Below are 20,783 nucleotides of genomic sequence, written 5' to 3'. Positions count from 1 at the left end.
CAGACATGCAGCAAGTCGGGCGAGCTTTGTTCCACACATGCTAAATATGACTCACTAAGTGTTGGAAAAACATGTTAACCCCTTAAGGTCCTGGTTTGCCATTTGGTAGAGGTAAATTTTCAGTGACTTTGATGAATTTCTTTAAAAAGATTGTTGAAATAAACCTGCCTGAACCATCTCTACCAGTTGGTTTGGGGACATAAAACCTAAACTGAACGTTTATTATAGCACTCCTGTTTCAAATTTCAACCATTTTACTGCTACGTTATTATTAAGTTCTTCTTTTTAACATCTCAACCACTTGCTAAAAAACATTTATTCTTTTTATTCTTGCCCAAAACAAACAGAAAAACACTGAGAATTTTTTTTTTCTCTGGCCTTTTTGTAAGTGTGAAAGTGAAATGGTTAAGACCATTAATAACACTTGTGTGTTAAAGGGAGGCAAACAAAACAACTTAAAAGTGGAAAAGAGTAGCATCTATGACACTGAAATATAGATGGAGGGTATAATGAGCTGTTTAGTTCCAAATGTTAAATATTTTACAGTTTCTTTCCCAGACAGCGTTATATTACCCAGCAGTGACTCCGCTTTTCCTCTATGACTGAATAAAAATAGTCTCCGGCTCCTTTAGTGGAGCAATTTAGTTCCCATAATTCTGCCAAGATGCCCAAACAAACCAATTTCAAAGAAATGGAAAGAATATTTTCCTAAGTAGTCTTGTAGAGATTCCCTGATGTTAGGGGACGTACTAATGACAAATTAAATATTGCTTGCAACATACAATTTGCAGTTTTTTGCAGGTTTTAAAAGCATTGAAAACACTAAACACTGGAAAAAAAAACTTCTTACTTGTTGCAAAACTACTAAGCAGGTATGGTCATGTATTTAAAACACAGTGGCGTAGTGGTTAGCATATCACCTGCAGCAAGAATATCGCTGGTTTGATCCTCAGCTGAGTGGGGTGGAACAGTGGGGAGTTTGTATGTTCTCCCTGTGTATGCATGTGTTCTCCCACCCTCTGAACATGCATGTTAGGTTAATTGATCACTTCTTACATGTAAGTTGCTTTGGATAAAAGCTTCTGCCAAACGACTGTAGAATACAACATCTTGGAACTGGGGTGCATGTTAAACATCATCTGCATGTCTAGATCTGACAAACATGCAAGAAAAAAACATTGTATGTGCAGTCCAGAGGATAAATATTTTTTTAAATACTCAGAAGATACACTCTAGCATAAATAAAAAAAAGAAAATAAATACAATTAAGAAAAATAGAAAATATATGGAAGTTAATGTTGGATAAAAGAAGAGATCTCTATTGGGATTTTTTTGAAGAAAGGAGAAAGGATTGAGATCAAAATTAATTTCAAACATGTGTCCCACAGATGATACTTATGTGAAACCACGGGAGAACATATGGATTTGGACACACACATTTGCTGCAGATGCAGCTTTTTCCTCTTTGATGTCAGCTTGGTGTTGATTTGTCCAAATGAATCAAATGACACTGAAATGTCACTGAAATGACACTGAAATGACTCCGGGGAAATGATGGCACCAAACCAGGATAGAATAATCCAGCTCAGTGATGATGGGGAAATACTCAATCAGCCTCTTATCTCATGTTAGCAGCCAAAAAGAAAGACATGCACCAGATTAGCTTTTGTTAATGTTGCTCTGCAACACTGCTCCCAAACCCCAAAATAAATCTAAAAGGATCCCATTCAGGAAGAGGTCTCTGATCAGACGCCATTCTGTCCTCTAGTCAAGGATGCTTTGGGACACATGTGGAAATAATGTATAGTGTGTGTAAGCAGAGTGATACATGTGCAGCATAGAAGATCACAATTTATGGATGATGAAACAAAAAATTATATTACAAAAATACTTTATAAGCCCAGAGGGATTACAATTGGATGATGAGACCAGTCTTGTTAAAGGTTCAATGTTTCACCACTTTGACTGTGTTTGTGGACAATATTACTACATGTGTGTGAGTTTGAATACAGTTTTGTTTTAAGACCCGTTTTATTTTATTTTATTCCCATTTATTTATTTTCCAGTTTCGAGACTCATCTTTAGGTCATCTGTTGTTGATTCTCATGTTTTGTTCCTGTAGGAACAGATGATGGGAATAAATGTGGCTCCATCTTGTGGTTGATTTTTAAAAAAATGTGAAAAAGAAAAGCTGTGATTGAAAACCTTTTATATTTCAGATTTTTGTGCATTTGTGCGAAAGTTTTAATCATCAGCTAAGATTAATCAACTGAGCCATTTAGGGAAACAGGAGGTGTTTAATAAGTCACTTTATGGCCTATTTAGGTTTACCAAATATTGTACAGCAACTGGCAAACCGGTTTCTAAAATGCACTTTTTCATTGAATGAAAATACGACTTGATGTTTACACTTGGTGATCTTTATGAATGAACCTTTCTCATCGCCACTCCTCCTCGTCAGGCTGTGGAAGAGTATAGGTCTTCCAATTGCTAGGTTTATGATGTGTTGTAGTGAGTACCAGAGACTAATCCCAGCGGGCTCAAGTGATACTGCAAGCCCAGCTGTCATCAGCACTTTGCTGCGGCTAAAGGAAGAGTGACTCTCCTGCAGCAGAGATGGACTTTCCAGCTGCCACATGACAGATGCAACAAAATGAGGCGACAGGGTAGTGATATTAAAGACTTGTCTTTGTCCTGGGTGACATTTAAGGAGACCTGGGAGATGAGTACAGTTATGTCGATGTCAGAGGTGTGATCAGTATGAAGGAAGAGAACTATGACTCATCCTCAGTGTGCTTGATGTCTAATAAAGTGATCAGTTGTTTTTTCCCACCTAAATAACTCGGAGAAAAAGTATATTCAGCACTAACTACATGCAATATCAGGGTAGCTACACATTGTTTTATTTTCATATGCAGTCAGTCATTTTCTTAGCCACTTAGTCCGGTTAAGGGTCACAGGGAACTGGAGTCTATCCCAGCAATACTTGGGTGAGAGTTGGGGTACAACTTGGACACGTCACCACTCCACAGATTTTTAAATGCAGGAACACTGAAACTTACCTTTAAGTATTGGTTTCTGTGATACCTTGATAACTAATCCCAAGCTACAAATCATTTTAATGTTTTAACACTCTAATAAGTCCAACTAAAAATAAAAAAAAATGGGATTAAAGACTGATGTTTTATTTTTATCAGAAGTCTTTATTTGGCAGAAAATGGATGGATGGATGGAGAGAGACAGAGAGAGAAAGAGTAACCCAATTAATTTTTTAAAAATGTATATATAAAGTGTGTGTGTGTGTATATATATATATATATATATATATATATATATATATATATATATATATATATATATATATATATATATATATATATATATATATATATATATATATATATATATATATAAAGAGAGAGAGACAGATAGAGAAAGAGAGAGAGCGTACAGAGAACTGGTCAGTCAGTTTGTTAAATGGTGTGGTGACAATCATCTCATATTAAATAGCAGCAAAACAAAAGAGGTGATTGTTGATTTCAGGAGGAACAAGAATAGACAAAGCACTGTTTCCATCCTGGGAGAGGAGGTGGGGGTGGTGGAGGAATACAAGTATCTTGGAGTTCAGCTGGACAACAAACTGGACTGGAAATGCAACACTGACTACATCTACAAGAAAGGTCAGAGCAGACTGTACTTCTTAAGGAAGCTGAGATGGTTTAATATCTGCACCAAGATGTTGCATATCTTCTATAAGTGTTTTGTTGAGAGTGCAGTCAGCTTTGCATCCATCTGCTGGGGTAGTAGCATCAGAACCAGAGACTTGAAGAGAATCAACAAAGTGATCAAGAAAGCTGGTTCTGTGCTTGGAGTAACTCTGGAGCCGCTGGAGCTGATTGTCCAAATAAGAATGCTGCACAAGCTGATGAAGATGATGGAGGATTCTTCACACCCTCTCCACAACACAGTGAAGGATGGTGGCAATAAAGGACCTCCTCCTCTCACAGCCAGTATATAATATTAGAAATAAAACATAAATTGGAGGCATTTCTGTGTGCAAATGGCACAATTAAAACACATAATTCATTCCATTTTATTTTCAAGAATTTACTTTGTACGGGATTAAGAATAGTAACTGAAAACAGTGGTTTAGGATTTTCTTCATCATTGCCTGTGTTTACTGTGCAATTCATAAACATACAAATACTAATTACACAAAGAAAGATAAAGAAAAAAGCCATTTGTAAATAAGGTTCAAAACTGCTGTAAAAAAGAAAACTTTTTAAATTCTCTTCTTAAAAAAGAAATGAATGCCATGTCGTCTATATTGGATGAGAGAGACCATCTGGTTTGTTCTCAGCTCTCTGTTTAAAAGCCAACTTAAACATCGATAAAAACACCATCAGCAATGAAAGATTGATGGAGTCCATTTGGATGATATTGTATACTCCATATTGTGTCGTTTTCGAGGAAGACCTTGTTTATTCCAGCAATGCTAAGCAGCATATGATACTGACAACAACATGGCTTCTAATAAAGACAGAAATAAATTTTAAAAAAATCATTTCTGCTTGGTGCCTGCTGCTACTTTTATTTGTTGTTTTTTTTTTCATTATTTCCCATAAAAGCCATCTACCGTGTACTGTAAAATCAGGTGCTTAAAGCATTATAAAAAAAATGAAATTGTAAAGGCAAAAACTGTTTATTCTAAAGAAAAAGTTAAGCCTTCTTCACTGGTTTCTCACACTTGTGACTCTGCAGTTCATGTTTGTTGTTGCGAGGGTTGAAAGTCACTGTGAAGTGACACTGCAGTTGCTGTAAAAGAGAAAACAACCGTAACTATTATTAGAAACAGTTTGCTCTCCCTGAAACATTTCCAACAGATTTATGTTATTTACTTGCCTACACACTTATTACAATTCTAATTTCATGTTTATTTTTTGAGCATCTAATCATGCACATGGTAACATCTTTACATGCTCGATGATCTTTCTTATTTTAAACTCAACGATTTATATCCAGTAGATTAAGCACATTTATATGCATCAGCATATTTGCATATATTTTATGGATGTCATATCATGAGTGAAAGTATGTACTGATGATAATTGCCTGATTGAAACTGGCTGAGATCTTTCTGTATGTGCTTTGTTGGGAATATTAAATGTAATCAAACTATAGAAACTAGAAACCTCCAAACACACATGCAGAACATTTTTACCTTTTTTGCAAGACTGCAGCTGCTCAAGGAATGATTTTCAGACTTCAGGCACTTGGTTTTTTGCAGGACTGTGTCAATCTCAAAGTTAATCACACTAGTCACCTGAACAGAGGAGCATGCACACAGCCGTTAGTTAGATGTGGCATTGGTACTTGATACTGATGGAGTGTGTTAATCCTCTGAAAGCTGCTTCCAACCTGAGATTTGGCGCTGGTGACTGAGATCAGTTTGAATAACTTCTTGTTTTTGGAGTGTGCATTAAACTCCATCACAGCTTGTTGAGCAGCTTCCTGAATCTCAGCTGACTGCGGATCCCTGAGATTCCAGTCACCAAGAAGTTGCACTGCTTCTGTTAGAGGACCAAACACAATAATATGATCTGACTCCTGTGGTGGATTTATTCCAGTCCGCTGATGACCGGCAAACTCTAGATAAGACTGCTCTTCCACCTAAAAAACTAAATTCCCCTCCCTTTCAATCCAACTGCTGTCATCAAGCCCATGTTTCTTAAAGAAACAGAAAATACATTTATAGATTTGCTCCATCTCTTTTCCTGAACTTTGGGTGTTGATAAGATGTAGTTTTAGATGACTGAGGAATACCTTCGATTGGCCCTGACTTCGAAGTGGAAAAATCAATTGACTGCAAGAAGATAAAGCTGAGGGTATTCATTGATATGAGATACTAAAACAGACTTTAGGACCCAAAAACTAGCCCAGAGATGCTCAAGTTCCGGCCTCGTGGTGTAACATCCTACAAGTTTTGGATGCTACCTTCGTCCAACACACATGAATCACATGAATAACTTGTTGCCAGGTCTCTGCAGAGCTGGATGACATGCAGAAGAGGGAATTCAGCTATTTGATTCTGGTGTATTAGGCAATTATTTAAAGATTTGATTAAAATATTAAAAAGTATTTCTTGTTATTTTTTTTTATTTTTTTTTTTTTATTTGAAAATACTTTAAATCACACATATATTCTCATTAAGATGAAGCTATAGGGGCCGGATCCAAAGACACACAGTGACAAAAGAGAAAAGGAAGGGCTGATTTTTGTTTATAAACATATTGGGAGCTACTTCTGATATGAGGACCTATTTTTTTAATTGTATTTATTTATTTGATAATGGACAAATGCATAAAAAATAAGGATTACAATTAAACTTGCTGAATAAAAACTGCTAAACAACAAACAAATAATCCATATTAAATTGGCCTGAATAAGAAGCTCCCAGGTGGCGCTATAAGGGAACCAATCCAAAGAACAATATTTTAGAAAAGAATGGGATTTCCCATCACTGATACTTATTTTAAAAAATACTGTGAAAATGTTGCAAAAGTAAACAATTCCTATTTCTACCTCTTGCTAGCAGTTTGTTATTATTATTATTATTATTATTATTATTATTATCATTATCATTATCATTATTAATAATAATGTGTAACCATCAGGCTGCCACTCCCCCACTAGACTATCACTCCCTAGCTAAACAAGATGACAATGGGTGCTCTTCTTTACACATTGTCACCTTTCAATCCCCAGATGAATAAGATTAAAGAATGCTAAATGACATTACAATGTAAAAAAAAAAAAAAAAAAAGAACTGTACCTACCTTTACCTACCTTTAGCCTAAATGTCAGGTCTATTTTCCACTTACTGAATGTTCCTGATGTCTCGTTTTTTTTTATCCTAAAACAATCCACCACTATTCCAGTTTAAGTAGCACTTCATCAATGATGAATCCATCTGACCTGTGGCGGAGCCAAATATCCTGACTCACAATATCCAACCACACTGTGGTGGTAGACAGTCACTGTCTGCACACCAAGTGCAATAAACATGCACATTTTTCCTTATTCTAGTCAGACAGGCACTCTGTCAGGGGAAAATATTAATGCTCCTCACCATAAATAAGTTTTACTGGTTAAATCTATTTAAGGCTGAATTACTTCATCACCAAACTGGACATAATAGGGGAATTATTGTTTTTCTTTCTTTTACTTTGTCCTCATTCTCTGTCTTGGGCTTTTTCTATCTGACAGGAATACAATGACTTCCTAATTAATATCTTGAGTATTCATCAATAAGTTCTATCTGCATTCTGTTTAAGTCTTTCTTGAACATAATGACTTCACCTTGACCTGAAATACTCCTGTTTTCATTTGTCTGATGTCATTATGCTTAAAATGGTGTATGGACGCACCAAGTCAGATTAGTCGAGGTGCATTTGTCTTGTCTGACTGGTTTCCAGATTGTTAGTCATTATTCTGACACGCATCTATGCTGCAGTCATGGTTGAATAGTTAAGTTGTCTTTTCATCATACAGTACGTATTCCACCCTTCCCTCCCTGCAAGCTATGTTTGATTTCAGTCTGCTTATGCAACCATATTGAAGAGTTTCTAGGACAGTTCCAAGCTCCCAACAGAATCCAAGGGGGGAAAAAATAAAAACGATCTTGTTGCTGAATTTAGAAGCAGCAAGCAGATGGAAATAAAGAAAAAGGAGAAACTCTATAAAGTCAAGTGTTTTAATGAGTTGTTTTTCTGTAATGACAGCTGAATCTTTTTATTTCGGTCTCTTCTTTAACACTTTCTTTTAACACATCTGACCCTGAAAATGTCCTCATTAATGGTAATTTGTATATGAACCAATTAAAATTGAGATTACTCAGCATTATAGGTGTTTATCCACATTACTGTGAACCAAAGATGCAGATCTTTTCTGCCTTCAAACTCTAGTTTAGCTTTCCTGTCAAACAAGACTTCACAGATGTCTAAATATACTTCCTAAACCCAGTTTTCATCCGTATCACTACTTACTGGTTACGATGACTTCGTCCACCGGCTGATCTCCCGCACACAACTGGACAACTGACAGACATATCAGCAATGATAAAGGAAGCGACATCTTTATTTCTGCTCTTATGGTTTCCTAAAAAAGGATCCCAGATAGGTGAAACTCTTCTCTTAAAGTGGAAAACTTCTCAGCCAACTCTCAGATGCCAACTTGGAAAAAAAAAACAAATTATTCCAGGAAAAGTTCAGGAAAAGTGTCACTGAAAATGCAAAAAGTTGCTAAAAATGAGAGATATGAATCCAGAAAACATGCATATTTACCTTTTTGTTACCCAAACTGTAGAGCCCTAGCTTGTGAATGTTGAAGCAGCTGAGCATAAACGAGAGTGAAAGAGAGACAGAGAAGCAGGGTGGTGTTAGGGAATGTGTGTGACTGTGCAGCATTTAAGCGCTGGTATGTTTAATCAGCCAGTGAAGGCCACACCCACTAACAGCCAGGCAGTGACGTGATGCATGCATTTAACAACCATCAGCAGCTTTGGTGTGTGCATGTGAGAAAGAGAGAAACTGGATGGAGGGTTGGAGGATTGTTGGGAGGTGTGTTTGTGCACATCCTAGTGTTTCTGTGCTCTTTATGCATTTGAATTCATGTGTGTTTATGTGCGTTCATGTGTGCTTATGTGGGTTTGTGCACATCCATCGAGTCGTTTGTTTTGCGTGACAGGATGAGTCACAATCCGTTTGAGACCTGACACAAACTCAGCTGATGGGCTGCTGAGTCACACAGTAAAACCAGTTAGCATATTAGCTCTGGGTAGCTTAATATCCTGTCAACATAGAAAAAAAACACTCTGTTCATAGGGAAAACCACAAATATCCATGACTGAAATGCATTTAGCAAGAAGCATTTAGCAGAGAAAGAAAAGTATTTTCCTCCTCTTTGTCTTTTTCTTTATTATATATGATACAAACCACTCATTAAGAGCTCACCTTGTAAAGCTAACAGGCTTATTGGTGCAATTAAAATTCAGAAAATGGAAACATATCAAGAGAAGCAGAGTGAATTTCTATATTTGGGTAAAGTAGGTCTAAGCATTGAGTGCTGGAGAAATATGTTGGAAGATTTGAGATTGCACCTATTTTTTCCAGCTGCACTTGATTTCTATTTAAAAACACAACAAAAACCTGATGAGGTGCCGCAGTATGAAATGAGGCCTTTGGGTCTTGTTTGTTTTCTAAACCTCAGCAGAAGTATTGTTGTTTGCAAACAGATACTCCAAATCAGAAAAGTGATCTACTTATAACAAAGTGACAATCTGCAGTGTATTTTTGCTTTGGAAAGCATAATTATATGCTTATTGTTTGGCAGAAAGTAAGAGAGATCTATTCAGCAGCTCCAGTATTTGCAATCAGTGATGTGGTTTGCAGTTTATCATTCTAGTTTTGACTGAAATTACAGAAAATCATTGATTGCCATAAAGTTTTGGTAAAGCTGTAATTTCTGCTGGCCCTGTGTCCGATTGAAGTCCCATCCAGGACCTTGAACTGAAGTGGTTAAGGAAAATCGATTGATTTTGTTGCCACGGCCTGATTTAAGCACTTTTCCTCTAGCACCACCTTCAGTTTAAAACTCCTGCTCATGCATCTACAACACAAACTGGCACCAGTTCTTGTACAACATCTGTGTAAACATGGGAGGATGAATCCTGATGACTTTTGGTGAAACCAAGCTGTAGTTGTGGCCTTTTACACAAAGTCTGCTTGACGACTGGTTTTGGCAAAAACCACACCAGCAATCTCTGTACACACCTCAAACTCAAGCAGCACTCTTTGCTTAAGCATGAAGTTTTCTATGATGTCGCTGATTTCATTTATTTTCAAATCCCCATTGATGTGTGTGCTTGTGTTTTTGCATGGTTTTTCTTTTCCCTCACACTGTGATGTTTTGTGGTGTTTGTACGGATGAAGCCAACTGTGGCCCGTGGTTTGATGTGGGTTGGAGCTGATGTTTATTTTCTGGTTTGTCATTTTTTAAAATCAGTTTTTGAACCAATAATTTATTACAAAATGTAATTACTAACTGCATATCCAATTAAATGTATCATAGTTGGTATGGAAGGCCAAACACAAGGTTTTTGGCATGTATATACACTTTTATGTGAATGCTAAATGTGTGTTTCAACCACTCCTGTAATTATTGAACACATCCAGCAGAGGGAAGCATCACTACTGTGCAACAGGTGGAAGGCAAGACTTAAAAGTTTTCTGGGTCACATTATTTCTAAGAACAATAAAGTTACAAAAGACATCATTTCCAAGTCTGAGAGTATTGATCTTCTGTTTTTCTATGTTCTACAGTACCAGTTAAAAGTTTGGACACACTTTACAATTACTTTTAATGGGAAAACTGTCTAAACTAATACATTATTTAAGGCTCAATACCCTGATTAAGATTCTTGAGAAGAGCAATGAGGCAAGATATGAGGCTAACTGGTTTGGAAGTATGAAATAAGGAGATATCACCTAAAAAAACATTAAATGATTTACAAACTGCTCAGAGAGAATAAAGACATGTTTTAGCACATATTTGAAGGCAACAGAACAGCAAATAGCTAAAACATCTTCTTTTATGCAAATGCAGATTTTTGGTGATGATTAGTAAATCAAGTGCACAGTGATTAGCATCGCTTGCCAACCGCCCTCTTGATTTTCTGTGGAAGCTGTAACAGTGTACTTGCTATGTTTTTCCACACACTACTTACATGTTTTGGCTTAGAATTGTTAAGCAAAAAACTACATATTATATTGTTATTTGTTGTTATTATTCTGGGAAGTATTTGCCTTCATTAACACATAGTAAAAAAAAAAAAAAAAAAAGACGTATAACCTTGTGTAAGTGAAAGAGGATGCACTTTTTTCCCAATGGTTCACAAAAACACAGATGACATCAGGGACAGGCAGATGGAAAGTGGCTCATATGCAGATGGACAGACAGCTAGATTCACTGCTTGACCACATGATATATTGAGCAAAGTCATTCAGAAGGATAAACGGTCAGAAAACAAACAGCTGCTGTCCAGTCTCTCAAACGGCTCCTGCAAAACTAACAAAAGTTTCAACTACACGATAAACTGACTCAAAGAAACAAACAAAACTAGAACAACGAATGAAATGCGTTGAGCTTAATAAGAGAAATAAAATAGTCCGTTTGTGTCAATTTCACTCCACAACCAATCTATTGTAAAAGTTGTAGTGTGTAAGAAAATTTGCATTTACTAATGAGCAGCTTTAGTCCAATGAATGGGTCAAGGTCAGTGAAGGGGGGGGGGGGGGGGGGGGGGGGGGGGCTGCCTGGAGCTGCTGGAAACTGGAAATCCCCCTAATTGTCAGTCTTTTCCTGATGAGCAGACTGGAATGCAAGTACCCAGTTTCAGATTGTTCTTCTTTAGTCTGTTAATCATGAAGCTCAGTATGAAGGAAATAATGCAGCTTGTAAAAAAGATAAAGGTCAAAGGTCAGGATTGCCTTGCAAGAAAAGAGAGCAAAAGTGTAAAAATGTGCTGCTTTTTCATTACAATTCTTTCTAATTTTTAAAAAAATTTATTTGCCATTAGAATAGTTCTATTTATGTTATTTTCCATTCTGGAAAGTTTTTTCTGATAATACCAACCAGTTAACTGGTTAGACCTGTATGTTATAATGGGATCCCATGATCCTACATTTGGAAAAACCATGATTTTCCTTCATGTCACTGATAGATGTGTTTTTTCCCCGTGTCCTTTTACATTTATGGAGGAGGACAAAAAGTCACTGCCTCTGATAATGAGATGTGACCATCATTTTGTTTATTGTGTGCTCCAGTTTAGAGTAATGGAACCATTAGTGGGTTTAATTAGTTTGTGTTTTCATCATGGCCACAGATGTCAGCGAGAGAAATCAACAGGCAAACCGGATAAATACGCCACATCAAGATCCTACCTCACATGAAGGGGATTAATTATGAATATATAATTGTTGTTTGAAGATTGGTTGAAGATTTTGCTAACTGTTCCTAAAATGACAAGAGCCAATCAGGATGTGAATCCATTGTTCAAAAGTAAGGAAAACTAGCATTTGTGTACTAAAATTGCATATTTAATACCTAATATTTGAATATGTCCTAAATAGGTTACTAACATTAAAGCTGTTATGTACATTAAATTGAAAAAACAAACAAACAAAGAAAACTACTTTGAGATTTCACACTCTTTCTGTAGCTTGAAGAAATCCAGATCAATGATTTCACTGTTTGCTGCTAAATTTAACTTAAAAACACGCAAATGCTACATTAAATTTAACCCTGCTGTTGCCCCCTTTTTTCCACTGCCACATTCCTCAGACTAGAGACCTGGGATCACTGCTGATAGCTTAGCCGACATAATCTCTTTACAGTCAGGACACACCCACTCCGAGGTTGAGTGACAGCCAGATCCTCCAATCACGTGGCCGCCGACTCCGTCTGGTCTCATTCGTTCTCTCTGCCTCCACCCCGTGTGAGTTTGTGGATCCTCTGCTCTGCCCCACGAGTCCGTCCCTAGGTCTCTTCGGTAAACCGAAGAACGACACAACGAAGTTCCAGCCATGGAAGACGACAACATTATAATGTCTATTTGACTCGGGAAGAACTTCCAAGGTTTGTTTGTTTTTTTTAGTTGTTTTTTTTAAACAGGTGAGGAAGGAAATAGTGCGTGTAGGGGGCGAAAAGTTTATCCGCCTCACTACACCGGACAGGAGGGCACAGAGGGAAATGGGGCTTGTATGTTTGTCCTGCTCTTAGCCTATTTAATATCGTCAGTCCTGTCTTGTACTTGTATTTATCCACATATCTTATCATCATTATTATTATTATAAAAGTATAAAACCTATTCAGTAACGGAATGATTTTTTTTTTTTTTTTAAATGGTAGTTTAATAAATGTGTAATAATTTTGCGGTGTATGGTTCAAACTTGTGGGAGCGAAGAAAACAGGCTTGCTCTGAAACGTATTATAAAGGAAGGAAAACAAAAGTGGTTTGGAAGTGGTGGTACAGTTGTGGTCTGTATGTTTACATGAATATCACACACACATTGTATATATATATATATATATATATATATATATATATATATGTATGTATATATATATATGTATATATAAATATGTGTGTGTGTTTGCGAGTGAAAATTGGGCTTAAAACGTCAAAAACCCTGTTGCAATGGTTTTCATTTGTTTGTTTTACTTACAGCTCAAAAGCACAGACACTTGGAAGAGTGTAAATGAAGTGCTCTTATTGGAGTCATGAAAAGCACTTGTTGATGCAACATAAAAAAAAAAAAAGGTCTTCATCCTGTTCTTCCACCCCCTCCCCTTTTTCTTTTTCCTCACATGTTGTACAATAATAGGTCCAGGGCAACAGTAAAAGTCTGTGGGGTCAGTACATAATTAGAAACAAATACTGAGTGGTTGACAGGGAAAGACAAGAGACTTTGGGAGGGGGTTCTCTTTTGCAGATGTGCATTCCTTTAACCAGTGGAGTGATGAAGCCTTTAAATAGAGTTGAGCAGGAATGCAAACAGAAAGACGAAGCCTGGGGGCATCTCAGGAGTTGAAGCAGGGACGGAAGTGGTAATAGGAGAGAAATAAAAGTATTTAGGCATTTTCTTTTGTATTATTGCAAATTTTTCAATGTATGCATGTACCCATTGTTAAAAGGAGAATGTGGGTCAAAGTTCGTGCTACTGTATCACTCTTGTACAGCTTAACACTATTGGAACAATGAAGTTCTACAATAAGAGGCAGAATCTTCTCTTAATCAACAAATCCTTTATTATGACGTCAGAGTACACTTATTTTGATTCGAAAGGCGAGCCTGCGATGCTTTAGAGAAGTGATACACTAACCGAGTCAGAGGCAATTTTATTGGTCATGCATGTTTATGTAAAGAAGGTTTTTTGACTATAGGCCAACTTTCAGTGGTCATAAATGATGTTTGGGAAGACAAATTGATCCTTATTCACATTGGGAATGAATGTGGTGTAGTAATAAGTTATGTAAGGTTGGACTAAGCACTAAGGCAGAATTTTATTCATAAGTAGAAATTTTGAATCTGTCTGGGATGCTTTGATTTACTCTGTGTACATTATGTGTGTTTGTGATGAGAAAAATTGAAGTCCAGTCATTTTGGCTCTGTGTACCATCGCTGACTTTACCCCTGTCATTGAAAAACTACTTCTTGTTAGTGGTCGCTGTAAAGAAGAAAGAGAAATATACTCGGAGGGTGTAGTTTGTTGGCTGTTGTTTGACCAATGGGAGCTCATCTTTCTTCTGCATGTCCGTGTTGCAGTAAAACAGAGCAGCCAAAACTTCAAAGCAAGTCTTGTGATGTTTTTTTTGCCCCATTTTTTCTTTTACAAGTTTTCCTGTTTGACTGCTATTTATTCTTCTATTTTGAAGTTCATTCTTCTTATTTTTTTCCTTGGAGCTTGGCTAAGTGTTGTCTTATCCAGGCAAGAATAACTATAGGTCCTCGAAAAAGATGCACCAAACACTTCGATACACCTTGCAGTCTTTGCGTCAGTTGTTGATAAATTGCACTTAAATGGTTAAGAACTTAAAAGTCATGATTCACTTTATTAGAATATCCAAGCTAGACAAAAAATGCACTCCAGGAAACTTAAGGCATACAGAGTAAGACATGCAAAATACTAGACACTTTGGTGTTTACCTCCTACCCACAGTTTGAAGGCTCTTGTCACTATAATAGGAACCTTTAATGATTTTTTACTCCATGAACACTGGTTAAAATAAGCATAAAAAAAAGAATAGTAGGGACAAGTATGTGCTTTGGAATTGAGGACTTCAGAAATGTAGAAAAAAAAACAAAACAAAAAAAGGAGAAAAGGAAAGACAGGGATATCCAAGATCAGATTTCAGAGAGGGTGAAACACCTTATTAAAGCACAGCTGCTGCCTATATGTTATGGCTGCAGCTTTTATCAGGGTTGCAGCTTAATCAGAAAGTGTGTATTAGACATGTGATGTTTTAAGGTAAGCGCTTCAGTAAGAGTGTAGTAAATCACAAACATGCTTATAGCTGTAAAAGATCAGACATGGCTTTAAACAACATCAACTTCATTATGTAAAAGTTAAAAAAAATGGCACTTTGTTTGAGGCAAAACAAGAACTAAATCCAATTTAATTAACTGTTATTAATTTTTTGAACAGCCCAGGTCAGTTAAACTCACCTCCAGGCATCTTATTCTTGATTAATAGCAGCACTGTGGCTTCGTTTGCCTTTCGCTTTGCCTGAATCCCTGCAGACGCCTCTCTCAATCTCCATGCTAGCTCTGGCCAAAAACCACATGTGCACACAAAAACGCAGTGGCTCCATGGAGACCTTGACGCAGACTCGCACACGCTCATATACATGTATAGACACAAGTGAGGCAGTTCAATGTCTCTGTGCATGCACACTCTTATAATCAAATGCACACATGGAGTTCAACAAAGTCCAATCCTCCATACTCTTCTCCACACTCATATTTCACCAGCCACTCACAGAGCCCCACAGCAATCAACTCTAAATTAGAGAGAGGGCTGCTCCAAGAACTCAAGTGTGTCTTGCCAGCTCTGAGGCCATACTGTTCTTGTTGTGTATGTTAGAAGCAGAGAAACAGAAAGAGCCAGGCCTTGATATTAAACCAACTTTGAGGGGCCTACGCTGGGGTGTTTCTGCTCTGTGCTGCTGTTCGTGCCATTTACCCCCCTCTTATTCATACCAGGAGATCTGTTTAGTTGTGCACATCAGAAGTTAGCTTGAAAAGAAGAGTTGTCTTTTTTTTCCCCACTTTGGCTTCTTTCTATATTTCAACTTGTTACAGGATGTAATTCCCACAGCTCTAAACCTCAAGGTCAGGCCTCAGAAGTGGTATCTGATCTGGCAGCTTGGAGTTGTGGCTTCTTCTGAGGGAAACGATAGTGTTGTGATAGTGAAAGTGATGGTCTGGTATTAATTGTAAGGATTAAGGCTTTTTCCCTGTTAAAATATGCAGCCTATTCTGCTCTGATCTGCAAGTAGCAAATCCTCTAAAAAATTTTTTTATAAAAGTGGGCTACTACTGTACATTTAAAAGTTCAGCCATATTTGGTTTGCAAACACTTAAATAAGCTGCTTTTTAAAAGCAATTTTCCCTTGACGCAGTAATAACTCAGGTGTTTTTCAAATATGATAAAATAAAAAAAATGACAAAAGGATGGGAAGTTCACGATTTATCTATTAAAAGTTCACAAGGCAGAAGTGTGTATTTCAAGGCTGTGTGAACCTGCTTTCCTTCTAAACACCGCCTGATAGTGGCTTTCAACCATCAGGTGTGTTTCATGTTGGAACACACAAAATTTCATTCGCTGTACATCTAAATTGTGAAAGAGGAAGTGATGTTTTGAGGAAAAATTAAGATAATGCTCTCAAATTTGTGCAAATATTAAGTTAAATCTATAATTAAACTTGTCGTCTCAAAATTTTAAACAGTAGGAGAAAAAGTGACATATGATCAGAAAAAATGCATTTTTTGTCTTTACAGAAGTTGTTTACATTCATAATGTATTGATTTAAAAAAAAAAAATAGTAGAAAATATTGGTAACTACTCTCAATGAGTGGCAGAATCCCATTCTTTTTTTCGTAATAGCTACCAGTTATGGCTGGCTAGGAAAAAGCAACACACACAGCTCCTATGTATGCAGTAACTTTTCTCTTCCTTACTTCTGAATTTGACCCAAAAATAAACTGAGTTTGCCTCTAAACTTATAATGAAGGCTGATGTTTCACCAGTCATGTATACTGCAAGTATGAGTGGCAGGGCAATATTTTACTCCTATTTTTTTTTCTCTCTGTCCCATTCTCATTGGCAATGTGTGGTTATGGGAAAAAAAGGCCAGAGACAGGACCACCAGCAGCAAACTGGCTGTATTTTCAGGCTGTTCTTCTGTGTTTCTTTGTGATATGGTGTCAGTGACACACACCTCAAGAAATCTATTTGCAAGCATGCATTTGTTGGGAACACTGATGCCCGCACCTCCCTGTTGAGTATCATTTTAGCGATGTCTTTGTCTGATATATAGCATATGTTTGTTTTTTTTTTTTCCGAGATTTGGACATTTTACCTCCCCATCTTTATTTAAAATGCTCGGCAATTAGCATAGTATATAATATACTGTGATTAGCATATGGCTGATTACTTGAGTTGCATCACCATGACAATCATAATCAAATCTTGAGACCAGTAAAGATGCATAGTCCTACTAATTAGAAGCTATATCTCAGTTATCATTGAGGAAAAAAAAAACAAATTTAGCTAAATTTTTTATTCAAAATTAGATCACTCTCAGGTAATCATTGATGACATGTGTTAGAGGCAAGTTTGGTTTTGGTTTGGAAGATAAATGGAAGAATGCGTTTTCCTCATGCCAACATGCTGTTTGATGTGTTGGATTTATACAGGCCTTCATTCATCACACCAAAATGTTGTTCAGAGATGAGCTAGATTCTGCTTTTGCTATTAATCCCTGCAGTTCATAGAGACAGGTTGTGAGAGGTTTGTATATTCTTTGACTTAAAGCAGAGTGGGATAAAAAGCAGTTACCAAAGTGTTGTGAAAGATTTGTTGATCACTTTTGACATATTGCTAGACTTTGCCAGTTAAAGCAGCATACTTTAGTTTAGCTGTAAAAACTGCAACTTATTCCATTCAGTGCCATGTTGACTTTGAAAATAAAGCTAATTAGGGAGATTATTTGAGCTTGGCAGAGTTTAAGGCTGCACTGGAAAGACACTATTGATTGCTTTGGTATAAAATTCTACATCAAGCCAAACCAGCATGGTGTGTGGACTGGATTGATTGTCAAGCTGGCGTGGCACAACCTAGCCGCCTTTTGGCTTGACAGTATTGACTCCCACCCTGCAGGTGGTGGTATTTACCATCACTGCCATTTATAACATTTTTTTTTAAGTTGTTGTTTGCCGTATAATTAAGATTTTGCAGCTGAGCACATCAATGTGCTATTTAGTTGTAGGAGGTTCACTGATGCAGACTTGCTGTACCCGGCTAATGGAGTTCATTTTGAGTGATGGTGAGGAGATTTGGAGGCTGAGAGAAAACAGAGGTAGAGTTTTATATTTTCTTTTGTACAGTTTGCGTACTCATTTTGCATCTAATTAAAAGGAGAACAGAAGCTGATACACCCACAATACGTAAGACTTGTTAGTTTGGAAACTGCAATCCCTAAAACTGTGCTGATGGCACCGTTTAAGGTCTTCTGTAAGTACTACTGGCTTTGATTTAAAAAAAAAAAAAAAGGCAAAATTACAAGTGAGGCACTACAAATGACACTGTGTTTTACTTTCACAAAGATACAAAAAAAAAGTAAATCTGATGGTTTTGTACATTGTGGAAACCATGCTGTTACCCAGAACACATTTCCTATTGCAAATATTCGCTTCACAACTTTGATGATGGGGAAATACTTAAATATTCAGACCTCAAGCTTTTACTTGTACTGTCATTTACATGGGGTGGAGATCCCTTTGTCTTTGTAGAACTAGCAATGGTCCATATTATATGATATGATAATAGGGCTGATAGGGCTGTGACCATATGCTTTCATCCTGATTCGATTTGATTCTGATATTTTTTTGGGTGCCGATTTGATTAAAGCTGCGATTCTTGTGAGTCTTTGATACTGCTGATTTGTGTCGACTAAAAACAAAACAAAAAAAAATGTACAAAAATTTTCTTTGCAAGTCATTTTACTTAATTTTATTTAGAAAAAACAACACAGTAGGCAGGCTATCAATCTGGTGCTGTATGGCCCAAGAAGGACAGTAAAAAGATCAATAAAATGACAAAACCTTTATGATGAATTATTTTTATTTCAAATTTTGTAATCAATTTTAAAATTGTGAAGCAAAAAATTCTGATATTCAATTTTTTTATTTGATTCCCCACCCCTAATAATTGGAATAATTGGGATTTTGAGTTGTTTGTAAACTTAGGTAACATTCTTGCAATCTTCAAGGTTACCAGTATGCTTTTCACTTTTTATTTTCTAAGTCTACAGCGTTGCCAGTTCTTGTCAAAACTCTGTGTGTGGGGTAAGAAAGCTTTTTGTTTAGTTTTTTAAAATTAGAAGCTGTTTTACATTTCATTTGACAATATTTATTGGTTCGTCTGAATTAGCTGTAAGTCTGTTCTTTCCATGTTTGCTACGCAGTGGGGAGAAATCTAGTGTCTGGTAGGCAATATGACCACAAATATATATCACAATATTGTTAAAATATTTTGCTACTTTCTCTGTGTTTGGTGGTAATGCTTTTTATCCAGGTATGACAAGGTGTTGATCTCATTTTCTATTGATTGAAAGAAGAATTACTACCGGAGATTGAACTTAAATCACCAATTCCATTATGAATGAAAGTGGCTGTTCTTCTTCCATTTCGTGAGACATTTAGACATAGTACACAAAGAAAAACATTGGGATGTCCATTGTTTCTTGATCTGTCTTTTTCCACAGCACCTGTCCTGCCCATATCTTAGGTTATGTTAATCGTGATGCTTATCTAAGTCAAACACTTTGGACAAGGGATGCCTCCAATGTTCTTCTCAGTTTTACTTGAGAATGTATTTTCATTTTTACTTTCTAGGTGCTCAGAAGCATGTTTACACCAAAGATGCAAAAATTGCTCATATCACAACCTCTGGCGACAAGTTTAGCGCCACAGAATTTACAGTAAATCGCTGTTTGGTGTACCTCTAACCTTTTTAAAACCAAAGTATGTCCAGACAACAGAAACAACTCCCTTTCTGGGGAAAAGTTTTTTCTGTCTCATCATATTTAGCTTTATTTGCTACAGCTTTACTTTTAAACTTTCTTTTACATTTCACTGTTTAACATCTGCTGTAACAATGATGCACTGCTGCAGCAGTGAAAACGCCCCTCCCTTAAATAGCTTCCCACTGTGAAACCTTGTTTAGGTTATTTCAACAAATTTTTGTGGTAGTAGACAAATTGTTTGACTATCAAATTGTTAAAAGCCAGTTTTCAGTATGAACTGGTGTACTGGCTAGCATAAATTCAGAGCAATTGTTGTGCTATTAGGAAAATACCTACAAAGGAGGATGGTAGCAATATTCAATTACCTAAATCCGGTGACTAATTTATTGGGTTGGTAATGATCTTGTCTTGAAAGCTTTTCCCTTTGTGCTGTAAAACAGAGAAAAAAAATCCTGATGCATTCAGTCATGACTAAGAGCAGACACCAAAAGAACAGGCTTAGAGCTATAGATGTGTCAAGCTGCTACAAATTAAGATAAAACATCCCTTATGTCTCTGATGAAAGCTACATTTCGAGATTGCTAGAAAAACAAAAGTGGATACTGTGAAGACCATCCTCTTTTTTAAAAATGTATTTATTACCATTTAGTAAAAATGTAATTAGGTACTTGAAAAAGGTCAAAGAGGGAGAAAAATGTAGTTCTTTAGAAAGAGTGGTAACTGACATTTTCATGTTTTTCTCCTTTAGGAGGTGACTATTTTTACTTGTCTGGTCATATCTATTATTTATAGACAAGTCTGCTCAAATTATGCGACAGTCAGTCAGGATATAGCTAGCATGTTTCGTGGTTGGCAAGCATGTAATATATATTTTTTGTTTCCCTCCATTTCCATTCTCCTCATTTTTTGTTTTTAAT

At 36.6% G+C, this 20,783-nt stretch overlaps 2 protein-coding genes across 2 annotated transcripts in view; one reads left to right on the top strand and one right to left on the bottom strand.

Moving 5' to 3' along the window:
* Positions 1–4,719: 4,719 nt before the first annotated feature.
* LOC306768136 (cystatin) lies at positions 4,720–8,173 on the bottom strand (the record flags this gene model as incomplete). Its single annotated transcript, XM_079256368.1, has 4 exons — positions 8,046–8,173; positions 5,419–5,570; positions 5,222–5,323; positions 4,720–4,815 (listed from the first exon to the last, which is right to left on the bottom strand). The coding sequence occupies exons 1-4, from the start codon at positions 8,131–8,133 to the stop codon at positions 4,720–4,722; spliced, it is 438 nt and encodes a 145-aa protein (XP_079112494.1). The 5' UTR covers positions 8,134–8,173.
* Positions 8,174–12,593: 4,420 nt separating this feature from the next.
* Positions 12,594–20,783, top strand: part of il11ra (interleukin 11 receptor subunit alpha) — a 45,179-nt gene continuing 36,989 nt past the window's right edge. Inside the window, exon 1 of the mRNA XM_079256207.1 lies at positions 12,594–12,693. The gene's annotated coding sequence lies outside the window, so the exon portion shown is untranslated. The remainder of the gene's footprint in view (positions 12,694–20,783) is intronic.

This window comes from Telmatherina bonti (assembly GCF_933228915.1).
Source record: "Telmatherina bonti genome assembly, chromosome: 17".
Lineage (NCBI taxonomy): Eukaryota > Metazoa > Chordata > Actinopteri > Atheriniformes > Telmatherinidae > Telmatherina > Telmatherina bonti.
The sequence above is the reverse complement of the archived record's forward strand: the minus strand, read 5'-3'. Positions and strand labels throughout refer to the sequence as shown.